Source organism: Phaseolus vulgaris, chromosome 7 (genome assembly GCF_000499845.2).
Source record: "Phaseolus vulgaris cultivar G19833 chromosome 7, P. vulgaris v2.0, whole genome shotgun sequence".
Lineage (NCBI taxonomy): Eukaryota > Viridiplantae > Streptophyta > Magnoliopsida > Fabales > Fabaceae > Phaseolus > Phaseolus vulgaris.
The window spans coordinates 35,535,949-35,557,143 of record NC_023753.2 but is presented as its reverse complement, the minus strand read 5'-3'; the positions used below and the strand labels follow the sequence as shown (position 1 = coordinate 35,557,143).

The window sequence follows — 21,195 nt, the reverse complement described above, 5'->3', positions numbered from 1 at the left end:
GCTGAACCTAGCCTACGACATGGGAGCACGCGAGGTTACATGCAAAAGCGACTCCTAGGTGATGGTCGACCAAGTCAATGGAGATTTCGAGGTTAAAGAGCCTTTGCTGCAGCGGTACTACCACGTAGCCAAAAACAGTATCGCCCGCTTCAGCAAAGCACCCTTGCAACACATACCGAGGGAGGACAACAAAAGGGCCGACATCCTATCCAAGCTCTCGGTCACAAAAAAGAAGAGCCATCAGAGGTCAGTCATACAAATATGGCTGAGACACTGATGAGCATATATTTATTCACACTCACTAGCCTTATTCATATATTATTGGACTATAATAATAAATAAATCCATTGTTTTAATTAATATTCTTATAATTGGGTTTATTTGGGCCTTAACTATTATTATTGTTAATTTTGTCTTTTTAGAGTAAATTATCCAGAGGAAGCATCTACCTTTGTGAATGGGCCAAATATGCAAAAGTCCAAGTTGCTTCTTGAACCAAAACAGAAAACAAATTCTAAGGAGAAGAAAGAGAAAATAAAAATCTACAATATCTCAGAAACAGAATTGGAAGCAAATCTTCTGCAAAATACAAGAATTCTGGAAAGATAGAAACTTGGAAACGATTAACAAAATATAAACTACAATATTCTCTCAAGATCCTTGGAGTAGAAAAGCCTATAAAAGGACACAAGCATCAAGGAGAAAAGGGAGAGCTTCATAGGGTTTTCTTAGTTTATTTTCTTCTTAGTAATTCTTTTGTTTTGCCTCCGCATGGAAGGCTAAACCTTTTTGGTTGATTCTTTTCTAATTCCCCATTGAGTTCTGAGGTTTTGTTCAATAAAAGTTTCGATTTTTAATTCTCTATAACAGTTGTTTTTATTGTCTAATCTCCTGGAAAACTGGTTTTTGTGAGAGGTTGTACTTGAACGCATGATTGAGAGTCTTCCTTATCTTAAACTTTGGTTTCTTAGTTAGTTCCATTGTTCTAATTAATTTCTTGGGCGCATGATTCAAGGGAGAGGAAGTAAGCATTCCCATAGAGTATACACATGGAACAAAGTGGGTATTGATTAAACTAGTAGACGCATGCTTTACTAGTGAGTTTCAGTTGAATCAGATCGGCGCATGTTCAATCTGGTTTAGCTCTGTTGGAGGATTGAGAAAAGATTAATCTCTAGAGAACCTGTGAAGAATTCAATGGTGGAAGAACTTGGGATCAACCGCTTCTTATTTGCTATTTTAATTTTTTTTATATTTTTTTGCACAACTATCTCAAACCCCTTTTTCATCTTTATTGTTATTGCTAACTTTTATTGCTTGCAGATAGATTTTAAACTCTGATCAACTGATTTTACTATTGGATTCGTTGGGAGACGACTTGGGGACATTTGTCCACAATTATACTATCATCTCTCTAGTGTTAGACAAGTCTACGCTAGAATCATATTAATTTGACAGCAAAACGACAGCTATCAAATTTGGCGCCGTTGCCGGGGAATTCAATTTGATTTTGGTTATCAGGTTTTTCTTTCTTATCTGCATTATTTTTTTTTCCCTAATTTTTTTTTCTGCATATTTAACCTTTGTTTTCTTCCTTTTAGTTTTTATTTATTATAGCAATAAAAAAACTAAAAAAAAAATAAAAAAATAAAAAATCTAATATTTAGGATATCTCTTACCTTTATTTTATTTTGATTTGTTTTTATTTTCTTTCTATATATCTTTTATCTTTATTTTGTTTTGATTTGTTTTATTTTCTTTCTTTATATCTTTTATCTTTATTTTTTTGTTTTTATTTGTTTTTATTTTATTCCTTTATATCTTTTATCTTTATCTTATTTTGCCTTTATTTTATATCTTTTATGTTTTTAGTTATTTCTTTTATTTTGTTTTGTCATCTTTATTTATTTCTATTTTTGTTTTTGTTTACTGTTTTTATTTTCTATATTTTATTTATTTTTACATAATATTTTTTTTTCTTTTTTCTTTTTTCTCTCTAACTATTTTTTTTTAAAGCATTAAGTGTAGCATTTGCATTAGTTTTTATTTTTATAGGATTTTGCATTTAGGGTAGACACTTCAGTTGCTACTCTTTAAGTTTTTAAATTGAAAGCAATTCAAGGAAGACTTTGGCTAGGAAAGACTTGGTTTTAAGTTTGTCCGCGTGTGACTCACCTCTCTTTCCTGGGAGTTTACTTGGTTTGCTTTTCAATTAAAAAAAAAAGGTTTGCTCTGAGGCGTCTAATAGGTGTTGGTGTCCATTACATATCTCCCCTGTTTTCAATTCTAAAATGGAACGGAAATTAGCTGAACAAATTTACAATTATGATAATCATTGTGAGCCATATTTGCAGCAATCTTCACAGTTTTATAAGCAGCTTTTACAACAATGTGAACCCTACTTTCAACAGCCTCAAAATTATAATTCACATTATCAACAATGTGAGCAGCCTTTGCAGCAATGTGAACCCTACTTTCAACTGCCTCAACATTATAATTCATATTATCAGCAATATGAACAGCCTCTGCAGCAATGTGAACCTCACTTTCAGCAGCCTCAACGTTATAATCCATATTGTCAACTGTCTTATGAGCAACCTCAACAACAATCATATTATCAGCAAAACTATTTTGATGAAAGTCAAACATCTTTTCAACCATTTGTGCAAACTGATAATACTCCTCGTAATCTTGAAGAACCAACTTTAGAGGAGTTGATGAGGAAAATGACGGAGAGTAACACAAAATTTCAAGAATGGACGGCTGAAAAATTTGCAATTCAAAAGGAAGAACCAAGGCAAATAAAGGAGGTCAACATGAAATATGATCAAAAATGGGCGGCTAAAAAAATTGCAATTCAAAAGGAAGAACCAACTTTAGAAGAGTTGGTGAGGCGGATGGAGGAGATTAACATAAAATTTCAAGAATGGGCAGATGAAAAAATTCAAGAGACTGATGTTGTAGCAAGAAGAGAGAAAACTGATCAAATGATTGGAGAGATTGCAGATTATGGTCAAGAGATGAAATCACCTCGTGATCCAGATATAACTCTTGATCCAGGCACTGAAGCACCTACCTCTGCCATAGACACTCTCGAAAAGAAGTGGGGCATATCAACTGTTTTTAAAGCTAATCCGAATGATTTGCATGAAGCTGAGTTGGCTGAACCTAAGATTGCTACACCATTGAATGTTATTGTCCAACCTCTACTGATGGAGGAGAAATCATTGCTAAATCATGAGGGATTAAAAGTTGTGACATGTGAAGATCATTTAGTGCATCACATAAACACTAAGGATGAAAATGTGTTTGAGTTTTTAGGAGATTTTAACTTCTCCAATCCAATTAAATGTACAGATGTTGAGATAGAATGCACTAACTCTTGTGATTCAAGTCTTGATAGAGAAGTTGTTGATGCTGCTATACTTGCCGAATCTACTAAAAAAGATTGTGCACTAGCAGATGGCTCTGACATAGTTTTGGAGGTAATACAAGAAGAGGAAGAGCAGATGTTACCCATCCTTCAAGTAGACACTGCTAGTGGAGAAGAAGATGATATTATTCTTCCATCCTTAAAGCTTCAAAGAATACAACCTCCACTATTTAAGGTGAAGCCCATATCACTCATTCCATCATCTCCACTGGCTACACCTTCTACCATAATTGGAACGTTTGAAAGTAGCCTTTACCAGCCACCACCACCTCCTAACTTACATTTCATTCCATCTCCCACCCCAACTAGACTGTCTACTCTAGCTAGACTGTCTAGCCTTAGACCACCACCCTTAGACGATCCTCAAACAGCTAACCATATCAGATCGTCTATGATGAATAAATTTTTGTCTTCCATCTATACTCTAGAAAGTACCATCATCCATTCATGGAAGAAATTGTACCATTTCACACGCCCTCCAGACCTACCCCAGTTCCATCCACTATTTCAAGGCTTCTTCATCATAATATTTTTGTTACATAGTTTACCAAGGTACTGCATGCTTTGGTTAGATGCTCCAGCTAATAGTGTTTCTACACCATTGTGGATGAAGAGTCTTGGCTTATACTGTAGAGGGGATGGTTGAAACAGCTGCGACTGCCACTTCCCTCAAGCTGAATGAGAGAGTACTTCTTCTCTCACTTTTATTATACACATTTATTTATTGATTTTACATTGAGGACAATGTATGATTTAAGTGTGGGGGAGGAGAATCATAGTTTAGGATTTATCTTTTGTGTAGAACACCCACAAACCAATGGGCAGGCCGAGGCCGCCAACAAGGTCATACTCAACGAGCTGAAGAAGCGTCTGGGCAAAGCAAAGGGCCGATGGACCGAGGAACTGATCGAGGTACTTTGGGCGTACAGGTGCACCCCCAAACTACCACACAGGAAACACCCTACAGCCTGACGTACGGAACCGAGGCCATGATCCCAGTTGAGGTGGCCGAGCCCACCATACGACGGCAAATGTTCGATCTCACCCTAAACGAGGAAAGCCTAGCGGTCAACCTCGACCTGGTAAGTGAGCTTCGTGACAAAAGCAAGATTCGGGAGGCTGCCTGCAAAGCCTGGGCGTCCAGACGGTACAACACCAAAGTCCGGCCGAGAGGTTTCCAGAAGGGCGATCTCGTCTGGAGAATGCGCAGCGACGCAAGAAAAAATGAAGGGAAGTTCTCATCCAACTGGGAGGGGCCTTTCCGAGTCCGAGAAGTCGCACAAGGAGGAGCCTATCATCTAGAATGGCTTTCAGGAAAAATTGTACCGAGGACGTGGAATGCCACGCACCTCAAGTTCTATTACAGCTAAAATCAATAAAATCACGCACTCTTTCCTCACCCAACCAGGGAGGTTTTAACGAGGCGTTTTCATCAAAGTGTTGGAAATATTCTACCGAACAAGCAATGGCCAACCGATCGCCCACTTGCTCGATTAACATCGCGAGTGCTGGCCAACCGATCGCCCACTTGCTCGATTAACATCGCGAGTGTCGGCCAACCGATCGCCCACTTGCTCGACTAACATCGCGAGTGCCGGCCGGCCGATCGCCCACTTGCTCGACTAACATCGCGAGCGCCGGCCAACCGATCGCCCACTTGCTCGACTAACATCGCGAGTGCCGGCCAACCGATCGCCCACTTGCTCGACTAACATCGCAAGTGCCGGTCAACCGTCAACCAAACTTGCTCGAATTCAACATTCGCAATTAGTGGCCGATCGCCCATTTTTTACTTGCTCGAATTCAACATTCGCAATTAGTGGTCGATCGCCCATATTCTACTTGCTCGAATTCAACATTCGCAATTAATGGCCGATCGCCCATATTTTACTCGCTCGAATTCAACATTCGCAATTAGTGGCCGATCGCCCATTTTTTACTTGCTCAAATTCAACATTCGCAATTAATGGCCGATCGCCCATATTTTACTTGCTCGGATTCAACATTCGCAATCAGTGGCCGATCGTCCATTTTTTACTTGCTCGGATTCAACATTCGCAATTAATGGCCGATCGCCCATATTTTACTTGCTCGGATTCAACATTCGCAATTAGTGGCCGATCGCCCATTTTTTACTTGCTCGTATTTTAAGCATTCGTAGTTATAACCGACCGCCCGAATCAATGGGAGACCGATTGTTTAAATTGTCAACTTTTATGCCAAAATGATAAAGGAAAAGCTGAATGATATATTGACAAGCATGAAATTCCGGGCGATACATCAAAGCACAAAATAAGAAGGCCACGCCCCGGCCTCGGAGGATGCTAAAAAAAAAAAGGGAAAAGGCCACAGCCCGGCCAAAGGCAAGCCTAATCCTGAATCTCAACACATTCACCCTCATCGGCCTCAGCCTCCACACCCTGAGCTTCGGCCTCCCCCTCCTCGGTCCCGGCCGGCTCAGTTTCTTGGCCGATCAGCGCAGCCACCTCAGAACTTGATATCAGCCGACCCTGATGAACCTCATAATCCATGTTAAATTCACCAGTGGCCGGCGACCCCCCGTAAAGCACATGGGCTTGGCGCACCGCCCGTTCGAAGCATTGCTTGAGCAACTCCTCCGACTCTTCATAATTTTGGTCGAGCTCAGCCTCGACTTGCTCCTTCGCGGTTTAGAGGGCGGCCAACTCAGCAGCCGAGGATGAAAGGTTCTCCTCAGCCATCTTTTTAACCTCGGCAGCTTCAGCCGCCGCCCTCAGAGCCTCCTCCCTAGCCGAGGCCAAAAGTCGCCTCGCCTCAGCAGCATCCTTCTTGACGAGCTCCCTTTCAGCAGCCTCCCGGGCAACGCTGGCCGATAGGTCATTGTTGGCAGTCAAAGACCGCTTCAGATTTTCACGAGCCTCGGCCAGCTCCTGCTCCATCCGAGAAATTTCCTCGACATGTCGGTCGTGGCCTTCGACCCCGTGCTCAACGAGGACGATGGACCGACACATCAGCTCAAGGCCGCTCCTCACCAAGTCCATGGGGGCGACCGACCGGAGCGACTCCCGAGTCCCATCGGGGAGAGCCACGCAAACTCTGCGCATGAACCTGTGATTCCCCCCAAGAAGATCCAGGGCCGAGGACGAAGGCCGATGGCCGCCAGCTTGCGGCCCGGACGCCTGCTCCACGCGCCGGGGGGACAGAGGGACCGCCTCGGCGATCTCGCAACGAGGAGGCGGTGTCGGCAGAGAGCCGGGGGAACGATGGGTGGTAGCAATGTTGCCTCCATCCCTCGGCCTCTTCTTGGACTAATGGGAAGGACCGGCCTCGCCCCGTCCAGCACCAGAGGCGGTCGCGAGAATAACATCAATACTCCGGCGTCCCTTTCGAGCAGCCGCCCTCTCCCGATACTTGTCAAGGACGCTGACGCCGGTCGGTTTCTCTTGAACCATCGTAGCTGCAAACCAAAAAACACAAGTTAGAACAACGGAAATAAAAAACACCGACCGACACAACAAGGACGAGCCCATACCCCTAATAGCCGCCCAACGCGCCGTCTCGGCATATGCACCGATCAGCGATCGGCAAGGAAGCTTCCTTGGGAGTGCGTCGAAGAAGGAAAGAATCTCTACCTCCGCCTCACTCCCCGTCGGCCTCGGCCAACTCTTAAAATTTTTGGCCTCGGACGTCCAATACAGGGGGAACCGAGACTTACCGTCTCAGTCAAAGAAAAAGGCCGTCGCCTCAGGTCGAATGACGACCTTGACGAACCTCTCTTTAAACCTCTTGTACGAGACCGCGAAAGGGTCGAACAAAACATGCCCTGGCCGACCGGCCAAAGAGAGCCAAGAGGCAAGGCGACCGGGATGAGAGCCATAATAGCAAAGAAAAGAAGAAGGGGTTGGGCGGAGCCGCATGACATCACACAACAAGCGAAATGCCTGAAGGGACGCCCATGTATTTGGGTGTACTTGGGTAGGGGCCACGTTGAGCGCCCGAAGGACGCCCATTGTGAACTTGTCGAAGGGGAGGGACACATGAAGGTCGGAAAAGAAGCAGGTATACATATAAAAGAAGGGAGGACCAGCACCAGCCCGATCCATACACACCCGCTCGATCGGCCCACAAGGCAAGATCCTGAAGTAGTCTGGATCCCTGGAATCGTCAGAATCCTCGCCCGCTTTCAACACCGGGTACTTAGCCAAAATCTTGGCCACAGACTTCTCGGTGTCATAAGTGGACGAGAACTCAACAACCTTAGGATCCACCCAACTAAGATCCACTAATGGAATAGCCGTCGGGAGAGATTTCGACCGGTCAACGGCGTTAACCGGGTCGTCCCCCCTGACCACCTCTACCAGGGGTAGCGCCTCGGCCACCCCAACCGACAAGGAATCGGCGGCAGATGAAGAAGAGGTTGACGAAGAAGAGGTTAACAAAAAGGAAGAATGACCCTGACCGAGAGAGGGGGAAGAATGGCCGGACGAAGAAGACGTTGGCCGAGACACGGTCGACATCACTAACCTTTGAAAAATGAGGGAAGGCGAAACTTTATAAAGAGGCTGAACGGTCACTCGGTTCTCAGAGCGATGGGCGAGGGAAGGCTCAGCTATCAGACAAACTCACTCAGAAAATGCAGAGTCTCGACACTGTTGGAGACCCCTATTTATAAGGCCCATGGGTCTCGGAATTCGAAACGTCGAATCAATCTCAACCGTTAGATCTCTTAGATCCAACGGTTCAAAGCACTTCCCGCCCAAAAAACCCCTCATTAATGCCAATCACATCACGTCACCAAAGGTCACGTCACGCCGCCCAAGTCACGTCACACCTCGAGAAATGAGATAGCCGCACGACCAAGGGAGACCGACCGGCACCCATCATTAAAGACTCACCGGACATATCTAACCCATCTGCCCTCGAGCCTGGGGGGCAAGTGTACCGGTACGGGACGAGGCCGGGACCCACCTGGCTGCCCGATGCCCAATCAACCTGACCGAGACCAGGGGAACCTGGCTGAGACCTTAGAAGACTTGGCCGAGAGGCCAAGAGGCTGAGACCTTAGAAGACTTGGCCGAGGGGCCGAGAGGGCGAGACCTTTGGAGACTTGTGCCGAGAGGCCGAGACCTTAGAAGACTTAACTAAGACGACCGAGACCACAAGGATTTGGCCGATGGCCGACCCGCATCAAGGGAACTTGGCCGATGGCCGAACCCTGTCACAATTAACGCTCAAACCGAGATCAGTGAAGCTAATCCATCATCAAGAATTAGGTAATGCAACCCTAAGTGGTATCCACCTCGATAAACGGGCCCAACAAGGTAGGCCCATTAGAATAATATAAATAGCGCGCATCCCAAGGAGTAAGGTATGTCATTTATTACTGTTCACCTACCTGAGAGCTGACCACCCGCTTTACTGACTTGAGCGTCGGAGTGCCTTCGCAGGTACCCCCACCATCCAGTGTTCACCCGACGACCGAGTGCCGAGGGCCGAAGGATAAGCAGGAGAACGAAAAGAATCTCAGTTCATCACCCAGTCACCTGCCCGAGCGAAGGAAGGAGGAGAATACTTCAATAGTTCTCTAGGTCTCATCTCCCTAGTAGGAACATTCCTAAATGAACACAATTAGATAGTTAGTGGACTTTGATTCACTATAGATTATATTCTTTCTGATTAATAGAGAAGAAGGTTTATGAGTTTGAAACTTGGTTAGATATCATACTAAAGAATGATATTGATTCATACAAGGTAATTGAAGAATTTTGTTGTCGAATGACAGACGCTCTAAAGGAATGGTATCATAATTTGGTAGCAATCCTCCGAAACTAGTTCCACGGGTTAAATACAATTGTAGTTGCCATTGGAGCATTCCATGAAGAATTCATTAGTGATGGGGCTATATTGAAGAAAAACCAAGCAATAATTCTTTAAGATGAAATGTTGTTCAATAAAAATGAAATACATAGATAGATATTTCAAAATAATGAACTAGAGATTTTATTTGCTTAATGGCATCAATGATCATAGTTTAAAAGATACCTATGTAGTTTCATTACCACGAGAAATACAACATGAACTCAAGAAATACAACATGAACTCAATTGTATGACCATGACTTCTTAAAAATATTTCTCAATCGTATGGACCAAATTCACCAAATGACTTAAGACACGATTGATAAGCTTTGGAGATAAAATTAGTATTTTTCAGACATCATGAATTAAAAAGGAAAATTCACCAAAGCATGTCATAAAACCTATTTATAAATTAAGTACAAAGATAAGTCACACATATGTGTTTCATAAAAGAAAAACACAAGAGGTTGTTTCTCAACACAAGAAGTTATTTATGTTTTTTCAGAAAAAGAATAATAAAGGGAAGGTCATAAGATCATATGTGTTACATTTATGGGAAAAAGATACATTTTGCTAAATTTTATCATAAAAAGTTTGAAAAAGGGATTATATTTGTTTTTGCACTAAAGATAGAGGATGAACAAGTAGAATCTATATTCTTAAAACAAAGTTCTACAAAACGATTTTGTCTTAAAATAATCCTCTAATGAAGAAGAAGTTGATTCTTTTTCATGAGTCCAATCCTAAATGGGAACTTGTAAAGACACTCCGACGTCCAAGTCAGTTGAGATGTCGATATGTCTATTTGTATTTAGAATTCATAAAGTGTTTACCTTTTACCATAGGATCTACCTCTATTTATATTTTTTCTATTGGGCTTTGTACTTTATGATACTAGCCCAAGCCTAGTAGTCTTCTAATTATGCTTTATTATCCTTTACTTTTTTTGCTTTAATTGACTTCTAAATACTCCAAACAGAAAAGTTGAATAGTTGAATATGTTCACAACCTTTAGATCATTCCATTTTCGGTAGGACAAAACTCAATGAAAATATCAACTCTACAAAAATTATTCATCCCAAAATGATTCCTACTAAAATTCACTTGGCTAAATGATACGAGAATGCCAATAATTATTGAAACAATGATTGATTAAGTCATATCAATCAAATTGAAAATGTCAAACTTTACTATTTTGTTCTTAAAATCCAAAAATTCTTATTGAGATTTTTATTCTCTTAAATTAAGGTATGATATTTTTTGTTATTTTATATTTATTTATGTTTTTGATTTGGCTGGTATAAGTTCTCAATCGATCTATATTAAAAACCAAAAATATCTCTTTACCTTTTTATTTAGTAAATGATTGAAAACATTGCTTTTATTTTGACTTCTTATTCAAAATTCTTAAAATTATTTTTTATTCTGATTAAATAATTATATTACAAGTTTATATAGATTTAATACTTGAACATCTATTCATTTATCACTTGCAATAGCAAATTAATACTCTTGCCAAATAACACTACAAGAAAATCGTGAAATATAAACCAATTTTTAGAGACCAAAATAATTAGTTGCAATAGTAACTAAATTAGAGACCATTTTAGAAACTAAATAAAAAATTGGTTTCTAAATTAGTTTTTAATATTGTTAAATAGTTTCTTAATTGGTATCTAATTAGCAACCAGCTGATAAAAAAAAAAAAAATCTAATTAGCAACCAAGGTTTTAAAGACTAAATTTAGAAACTAAATAATTGGTAGTTAAAACCTTGGTTGCTAATTAGATACTAATTTAGAAACTATTTAACAATATTAGAAACTAATTTAGAAACCAATTTTTTATTTAATTTCTAAAATGGTCTCTAATTTAGTTACTATTGAAACTCATTATTTTGGTCTCTAAAAATTAATTTCTATTACATGATTTTCTTGTAGTGTAATAGGGAGTTTCTCTCAACCTTCAAACATTATATACTAAGTACTTAATCTCTATTTATTTTATTATTTTCATGAGGAACTTATAGTTGAACTTTTGAAAACTAAACCCAGTTATTAACTTTATTTTACTTTTTATAAACACTCTTATTTTGTTTCTGTATTTTTATTTTAGGAAAAATAAGAACCCGTCATGAATATTTTAAAGTTTCGTTTTAGACTAAAATTAAAGATCGAATTCCATATCTACTATGGATTAGTTTATTACATATAGAATTTAAAATATTTTTATGATTAGTTTAATTTTTAATATTTGAAATCCACGCCATTTTTCATTTAAACTATATGTACTCGCCAATTTCCTACTATTATAGGTTACTGTAACTACATTTATTTAAAGGGCAAACCAAAATTCAACACGTGGGATATTACTTAAGTCAAATTACAGCATATCAAATATTATTAATTTTAGATATTTATTATAAATATTTTTATTTTACACTAAAATGTTTTAAATGATTTTATATATTATTTTGACATTGAATGGTATAACAAGGTATTTGAGGTATTTTTCACTTTGAAACTTATAATTTCATCATAATTTTTTTTTAAAAGTAGTTTTGATAAACTTTAATTTTTTTAATGATGTGAAACTATTAGATATAAAACAATATTTAATGTTTATTTTCTATTTAAATATTATTATTTTCTTAATAACTTATACATAGAAAAGTTTTTTATACATAGACTTTCACTAACTTTATAGTCAAATTTGACAATACTTCTATTCAGATCCACCACTTCCAAATGGCCAACCTCGGTAAAAACATATATTTATATAAAAATTTATTCTACTGATAAAAAAGATAAACAATTCATATATCTATAGTTTTTTTTTTATACTTAATTTTGTTTTAAAATTAAAATATTAATTCCATAATTTTTGGAACGTATTTTATGCAAGATACAAAGCTTATTTTCAAAATATCCTCTATATTATATACCTAAAAAAAGATAATATATTTTAAAATAAACTAAAAAAACTGCCATTAAAGATGGTATTGGTAGATACTCTTTTGGTTTCCTTTTCCAACGGGGCAAAGAAAGGTGGAGTCACATTGAGGTCCCACGGCTTGAATTTAGCAAATAAAAAGTGATTGTCTTAGAACTCAACTCAAAATAATCGAAGTGTGTTTCAAGTTAATAAAAAGAAGAAGAAAAAATGGAGGTGCAGCAATGGTCCAGGCTCAGATTCTCCTTCAGGAGTGCAACCATGGTGGTGTGTTTCCTCAACGTGATAACTGTGATATTCTTGCTTCATAATTTTCTCACCTCTGCCTACACCCGCAACAAATTCTCCTACGCCAATTCGTACTCAGGCTAGTCCCTTCTGTCTATTTTTTTTCTCTTTCTTGTGGAAATTTGTACCCTTCCAGTTGAATTGGGTATTGGGTATTTGCTGATTTCGTTGATCATGTCCTAAAGTTGAGTTTTTTTGGGAAAAAATTGTAGCTTTTTGTGTGATTGATTGGATTAAGGGGAAAGGGGGTGGTGTGAGTTTTGTTGTTTTTATGATTTTTGAATTTTTTTTTATAGACTGTGATTTGGAGCATTCTTAAAAATTTATGAATTTTTGTATCTGGTGATTCTTAGGCCATAGAATTGTGAGTTTGAGTCGTTATGGTTGTGTGATGTACTGGTGTTTAAAATCAGATGATGGATTTCTTGGCCAGTGGTTAAGGGCTGAATGTTTGAACATGTGGTTAGTGTCTGAATTCTGTGAGATGTTGGATTTGAACCGTTGCATGTTATGAGAGAGAAAGTCACAAAACCAAGTTTAGTGGATTCCATAAAATAATAATTTGTGTTGCTGTAGTAAGATAAAAAGTGAGACAAAAACATTACATCATAGAATGCGGGTTCAGATTAGTGGTATCTGATGACAAAAACAATGTTACTGAAGGATCATAAGGATACAAAGAAAACAAAAGCATCTTTCAAGAGCAAAATGAAAACATTTCAGTTTTGAACTTTTGAGCAAAAAACAGTTATCTACTTTTGAAATACCTATAATAGACTGGTAGGGATGTGAAGTATTTGTTAAATTTGCTTGAATCATCTGTTCCTAATTTTAGTTTTGAAATTTTTAATTGCAGCTCAAGTCAGTTACATTAAGGAATCTGAAGAGATTCGACTTGCCATGCTACCTGTGGAGCTGATAAAAAGAGTGAGTTTGGAATTAGTTTTGTTCACTATATTTGTTATTACTATGGTTGTTGCACATTAACGATGTTGAAGATGCCAATAGTATAACTTTCAGAGGGACATACAATAAAACAATCCTTGCATTTTTTTTTTCTGGCAAGCAGTGATGTTTGTACATTGGGGAATGTATACCTGAAGTCCATCCAGCAAATACTGCTAATCATGCGTGTAAATGTAGTTAATTTTGTTTCACTTGCAGTTAATTATTATTAAGCATTTCAATGACTTCATAATATTATTAACCACTTGTGGCTTGTGGGGCAAGGTTAACTACTATTAGACTTTTCGGTGACCTCATGACACTGTTAATCACTGTTGACGCAATTACATTCCTTTATTCTTAACACTTGTGAAACAAAGTTAATATATTTACATATATAGTTAACCGTGTGTGAAAGACAATAACCTTTTGACATTATTAATTACTTGTAAATCAAAGTTAACCGTCATTAAATATTTCAATAATATTGTGACACTCCTAATCATTCATCATGACTCTCCAAACCATTTATAAAATAAAATTAAACATACTTATAATATAATTGGTCATGTTTTTAGGTGGAATCGGGGTGAATAAGATGTGAATGGATGTTTTCCTTTCTGACAATTTGATAGTCTATTTTAGAAGTTCTGGAATAAATCTCGAACTTTGTTGTGGTTTTCAGTTCACTCTCCAGTTGGAAAACTAGGAGGAGGTCATCTCTCATATTATTCACAAACAAAGCCTTTTTCCCCTACCAATTTTTCTATTCATTAGTCACTTGAAAGTTTTGTCTCTGTCTTTGCATCTCCAATGTTAACACGAATTAAGATATAGTTTCTTAAACTCATTTTCTTCGACAATGCTCAAGTTTTTATTGTTTCAGCCAAATCGGTCTTTTTGTCATTTTATTTTCTCTTTTCGTTTTTGTGATCATACAGCAATGAGACTTGATTCCAGTCCACTCACTTCATCGCTCTCTGTTGTGTAAATCTGTGTTTTTCCTAAACATAGTTTCGAAGAGTAATATAAATTGTAAACTTTTAGTTCTTCAATGGGTCATATTAATACATGCAGCCATCAGTGATATGCTTCATCATGTTCATTATAGTCAGATACTCATTCAGTCATTTACTTAAAATTGCCCTGACTCTAATATTTAAAAGTTAGAGATCAAGGTAGCTGGCCTGGGTTAAGTATTGGAGTTGGTAAGTGAAAATCAAGTATAATTAAGCCTTGTTTCTTCAACACGGCTACATATGTGCACCTAATAATCACTTCCCCTTCCTTGAAATTCTTCTTCTTCTTCTTCATGTCTGGCCTTGAATTACTTTGAAAAGTTGGTAGTCCCAATATCCTGACAACCTATCAGTATGCTGCTTACTTTTCCACTGCAATCATATCTGTACAGAGTGTGAGCTCTAGGCATAAACATGCATTTTTCTATAAATCTGAGTGTCTTCCTTTTAGGTGAGGGAGATTGAGCAGGAAGTATACACTGAACCAGAAACAGCCCAGAAGAAAGACACGAAGCAGACTGCTGCTGTTGATCTGTCTAAAAGGTTAAAGGATTTTCATTCCTTGAATGATGCTTCCAGCTTGAAAGGTGCTTCTCTTTTCTCCTGACAAACCTATAAACCTATCTCAATCATAACTTCTTTTGTGTGCAAATACACTAGAAACTCAGTAAATGTGCATGTTTATTTCCCTATTGTCACTTGTCAGAAAAATAATTTATTCGTGAAGTTTTCCAGGGAGTATTACTTTATAATTTTTTTCAATACTGTTATGTTTGGAATTTCGGATTATCATAGGATCCTTCATTGACACCTTTCTGACACGGACATGATTTGAGTTCAAGGATGTTAAAACTATAAGAAATAGAGACTTATTGAGCTGAAACTATGTGTTTCTGTGACAACATGAGTGTTTTTATCATATTGAGAAAACGAAATCAATATGACAAATAGAAGAGTTATGGTATCATCTAATAATAAAAGTATGATACGAGAATAAATAAAAAACATTCCTAATAATTCATATATAATTTGGATATTCTTGATTCTAAAAGATTATAAAGGATATTCTTGATTATAAAATATTTGTGTCTTATTTTTATAATTATAACACTCCTCCTCAAGTTGGAGTATATATGTCATATGTGATCAACTTGCTGCAAATATGATTGATCCTTGGTCTTCTTAGAGACTTGCTGAATATGTTTGCTGGCTATTCACTAGAGTTGACAAATTTAGTAGTGATGTTTCCATACTCCTGCTTTTCTCTTTTTAAGTGTTAATCTACCTCAATATGTTTGGTCCTCTCATAAAAGAGATACTAATGTTGTCTTGTCACATATAATGTGCATTTGAACTTTTTTTTTTTTAAATATAAGCTCTTTGAGGGGTTCTTTTAGCCATATGAGCTCACAAGTGATTAATGCCATTGCCCTATATTCTTCTTTTGTATTTGATCTTGCCACAAATTTTGTTTCTTGCTTTTCCACAATATTAAATTACCATCAACAAGAAAACAATAACCTGAAGTAAAGTGTCTATCGCTTGGTGACCCTACCTAGTCAGTGTTAGAATACCCAACAATTTGAGTATTTTTCTTATTTTCATAAATAAGGCTTTTGCCAAAAACATTCTTAATATAATTTAGGATTCGTATGATTGCATCCCAATGGTCTTGATAAGGAGAGTTTAAGATTGACTAAGTACGCTCATTGCAAAAGCAATATTAGGACGAGTCATAGCGAGGTAATTGTGCTTACCAACTAACCATTTATATCTCCTAGGGTCAAAATAACATTCTCCTTGGTCAGGTACAATGTTTGTCCACAAACTTAACATTTAAAATCTCTATTTCTTCTAAAATGTCTATGACCAAAAAACTAGAGTGTGCAACTTCTATACCAATGAAATACCTTAAGTGTCCAAGATTTTTTGTTTGTAATTGTTGAGCAAGATATTGTTTTAGGTGGATAATACCCTCCTTATCACTAGCTATGATAACAATGTCATCCACATATATGATGAGGTACATATATCCTTGGGGAGAATGTTGGTAAAATAGAGAATGGTCAACATCACTTCATATAATTCCAAACTACTAGATAATAGTTCGAAAATGCTGAAACCATGCATAAGGTGATTGCTTGGGGCCATAAAGGGACATTTCATATCAAAGAACTCCCTTGAGCAACAAATCCATGAGGTTGCTCCATGTAGATTTTCTCATATATCAACATGTAGAAATGCATTCATATTGTCAAGTTGAAACTAAGTCCACTGGCAAATAGCCACAATAGAGAAGATAGGTCACATAATGTCACTTTGGCAACACGAGAGAAGTCAGTATAATCTTGTCCATATATTTTGAGTATCCTTTGGAAACCAGATAAGTGTTATAGTGATTAATTTTACCATCAAGTTCTGTTTTACAATCACTTAGTCCCAACAATTGAATTTTCAGCTAGTGGAGGAATCAACTCCTAGGTACCACTATTTTGAAGGACACACATCTCATCAATCATTGCTTGTTGCTACACTGGTGAGATAAAAAATTACATGGAGACTAATGAACTGGAACAAAAGATAATGAGGACAAACAATGTGTAGTGGAAAGTTGATGATAACTGGGGTTAATATAGTGGGGAGAAGGGTTATGGTTAGAATGCATATTTTTTTTGAATGGCAATAGGCCATTCATTTTTAGAAGAGATTGGATCCGATATGGGAGATAGTGTTGGGTAAGGATCAAACATGACTTCCACTATATCATTATTTGTTGAAGATGAGTCCTGTATTGGAATGATAATAGGCCGTGGGCAAGGAAGATTGACAAAGGTGGGAAAGTGACTACACTACATATATCCTGATTAGAAGGAACAAGGGTATAATATAGGACAAACTCAAAGAAAGAGACATCAATAGAAATAAAATACCAAGTTTAGGAGAGAAATGACAAAAAAAAAATGAGCAGAGTTCAAGAGGGGGATGAATTGAACATAGCACAAGATTAAGGTTTTCAAAATTTAAAACACGCTAATCAAACATTCCTTAAATCGATCAGTTCAAGAAACAAGTTTTGAACATGATATTTAAGATGATATAACAATTTCTTTATATTCAGAAACAATGATTTAGGATTTAAAGCATGCAAATAGTATAGGGAAAGAAGAATAACACAAGAGTTTTATACTAGTTCACTTTCAAAAGAAAATTACATCCAATTGCTCAATCACGTTGATCAAAGCTTATCCACTACATTTAAGTTTTTACATGCACTCTACAAGAAAAACAAGAAGAAAAAAATACAAAAACTTGATTCAAGATCACTAAACACTTGTGAAACCCCTTCACAAGAAAATCTTGATCACCTTGATTAGGAAAACTTACAACAACAACAACAACAACAACAAAAATTTCAGAATAAAGATTGGAACAAGTTAGATGCAACACATATGATGTTTGCTCACACTTAGAGCAAGAACCAAGGTGATCCACTCTGTAGTAGAATTGAACAATGCTTAGATCTTGATATTTCATAGTTTTTCAAAAGAGGAACTAATCAGTAGACTTTTCTTGCTCTAAGAGATTTTTAATTCTGATAGATTTTTTTGTTGATTCAACATGGTTCATGTATTTAACCACAGAAAACTGTTTAGAATAGCAATTATAGTATAACCAATTGAAATTACTTACCCCTTATTAAAAAACATTAAAACATTTTTTAAACCATTTTAAAACCATATTTATCAAGATTCAAGATCAAACATTAGCATATATCAATTTACTCAAACACCTCTAAGATAAGAAAAACAACAATGACTCAATCTTCACTAAGCACTTTGCATCTTCATCGACCACTTTGTTGAAAGAAGTTGGAAGCATCAAATTAAACCTTCTAGCTTCAACGAGAAACATTGATACCCCTTTTGAGAATGATGATATCCTAGAAAGAAATATTTGAATATAGAGGAGAAAGTTTATCTTGATTAGGTGTGAGGTTATGTATGAAACATGTAGAACCAAAAACACATGGAGGAACTTATAGATGGGAATGAGGAAAAAGGACTAAGTGAGATTCCTGATCAATAAGGACAAATGATGACATCCAACTAATGAGATAACATGTGGTTAAGACGACATCCCCTTTAAAATAGTGTGTTTGTCAAGATCTTCTTTAAAGTATGTGAGTCTGCTCTTTTAAACGTGTAGATGATCTTCTTGAGCATCCAATGACCTTTGAAGTTGTCTGTTGAGATTGTGGTTGTCTAATGCTTCACACGTTTGTTGCTTCTTGGGGAGTCATCTAACGCTTTAAGCAAGTTGTGTAGTCTTGTGTTGTATGACGATACTTCGCAAGACTTATAATGCGCCTTCTAGTCGTGGATCATCTAATGTCTCCTTACAAGACGTCTAGCAAATGATAAGTAGTTCAAGGTTATACTCAAACCTATGGTATTGACTATGAAGAAACCTTTACAACAATGGCAAAATTAAACTATTAGAATCCTAATCCCTCTTGTTGCAAACCTTAATGGCGTTGCATCAAATGAATGTGAAGAATTCTTCCTAAATAGAAATTTGGAGGAAGTTTATATGAAGCTCCAACTTTGAAGGAAAACATAAATCTGGCATTGGGTGCAAGTTGAAGAAGTCCTTGTATGGACCAAAATAGTCCCCTAGAGCACGGTTCACTAAATTTAACTTTGTTATAATACAGGATTTGAGGGAAAACAGAAATCTGGCACTATGTGCAAGTTGAAGAAGTCCGTGTATGGACTAAAATAGTATCCTAGAGCAGCTATTGGTATGAAAATTAATCTACCTATCTCTCAGTAGACCAGCCATTACTCATAGTTGAAGTGCAGCGAGTCAATTTATGTATTATTCTACCAAGAGACATGATGCTGTTAACCAAATTCTTCCCTACCTAAAGGGGACTCCTCCAAATGGTCTACTGTTCCAAAGGATTGGGCAGTTTCTATGAAAGATACAAATTCAACTACAGGATATTGCATAAAAGTGTGTTGTGACATGGAGAAGTAAGAAGCATGTTGCAAGGAGTAATTAAGAAACATACTGTTGTTGCAAGGAGTAGTGCAGAAGCAGAATTTAGAGGAATTGCTCAATTTGTCTGAACTTATTTGAATAAGTAGGTTACTAAGAGACCTATTCATTCCACTTGAAGCCCCTATGAAGTTTTACAGAGTCACAAGAAGCTAGTATGTTCACAAAATTGCTGAAGTCACAATTTAATTTAAATGTTTACAAGCTGGGAATGATTGACATCTATCCACCAGCCTGAGAGTGTTGTATTTAGTGTAAATGGTGCTGAAATTAAGGAATTATAATATGGATTTTGTTTAAATAGTTCTGAAATCAAGGGGATTATGATAATCCCAAGAAAATAAACATTGATTGGCTATAATTATTAGGAGAATATTGTCTACCTATTTATAGGATCTGATTTGTAACTAAAGTTTAGGGGTTTATTACTTTTTATATTTCCTAGTTTTTAGCTAACATAAACCCATCTGTATATAATGTAGATTGGTTTCAGAGTGAAGAAACGCAGTATCTCTAAACCTTTTGTTTAAAAAATCATTCCAACAAAATTTATACTGGCATTGGAATTAATTCCCTTTGATGATTTGTGTTTTCAGCTTTAGAAGAATGGAGAAAGAGGAAGATGGAGAGGGCCAGGCAAAGAGAATTGGAGAAAAATGGAACAACTTCTCATGCTTGACTTCATATATTTTCTGATATGAAAGTTTGACACGCTGATTTAAATACATAATGGGACAACTGTAGTCATTAGTGTACACTGTATAGCATCTTAAAAATTTCCATACATAGCTTATGTTATAAAGTGCATCTTTCTTACAAACCTAATCTGTGATTGGTAGTTTGATCTACCATTACTCATCTACTTTTGTTCTCTTTATATTTCAAAAATTAGAAATAAATAATTTACCCCATGTCTTGATCTTGTTTGATTGAATCATGTTTTCACTGTTAATATACTATGTATTCTGATTATTCATTTCTCTGTTCATTTTCTTCTGCTCTCATTTATCTCTTTAATCTTTAATCCATTTTATATTTCCTTGTACAATTTATTCTTGTTTTTCCTTTTTATTTTTTTTGGAATTTCGCAGGATCACCATGTGTTTTACATGCTTCCACCATTTTTATTTGTTCTTCCATGCTTCTTGAGTTCTCGAACATCTTTTGTGTTTATCAATATCCTCTCATCCTTCCAAGGTAATGTAAGTAAGGATGAAAAAAAGCTTGTTGAAAATAGAGAAGAGAAAGAAAAAAATAAATACAGAAGCTTGAAAAAGAAAAAAAAAATTCCAAAAGAGATTGATGAGAGAGGAAGACTCAAAGCTTTAGAAGAAGAAATAAAAATAAAAATTGTAAAAATCTTAAATCATATAATATTTTTTAATTTTCTTGGAATATTTTACTATCAAGAGTAATCAAAGAAGACAAGTTAAATGGTTTTGGATGTAGAAGAGTCATGAAAAGTTTTAAGCAACACATGTCATTTTCATGTGTGTAGTGATTGACTTTACATGTGTTTTAACACATCATGCTCTTTCAAAGAACTACTTCATAAATTTAAGGAACTTTCTATGTGTTTTTCCTAATTTCAAAAAATTACCATATGGTAATCTAATTTAAAAGTTAACTTAAAAGTTAATTGTATGATTATGAGAGTTAAC

The 21,195-nt window shown here is 36.8% G+C and overlaps 1 protein-coding gene across 1 annotated transcript; it reads left to right on the top strand.

Moving 5' to 3' along the window:
* The first annotated feature begins 12,257 nt into the window (after nucleotides 1-12,257).
* Nucleotides 12,258-20,445, top strand: LOC137830372 (uncharacterized). Its single transcript, XM_068637664.1, has 4 exons — nucleotides 12,258-12,588; nucleotides 13,366-13,436; nucleotides 14,925-15,060; nucleotides 20,131-20,445. The coding sequence occupies exons 1-4, from the start codon at nucleotides 12,432-12,434 to the stop codon at nucleotides 20,211-20,213; spliced, it is 447 nt and encodes a 148-aa protein (XP_068493765.1). The 5' UTR covers nucleotides 12,258-12,431; the 3' UTR covers nucleotides 20,214-20,445.
* Nucleotides 20,446-21,195: the final 750 nt, after the last annotated feature.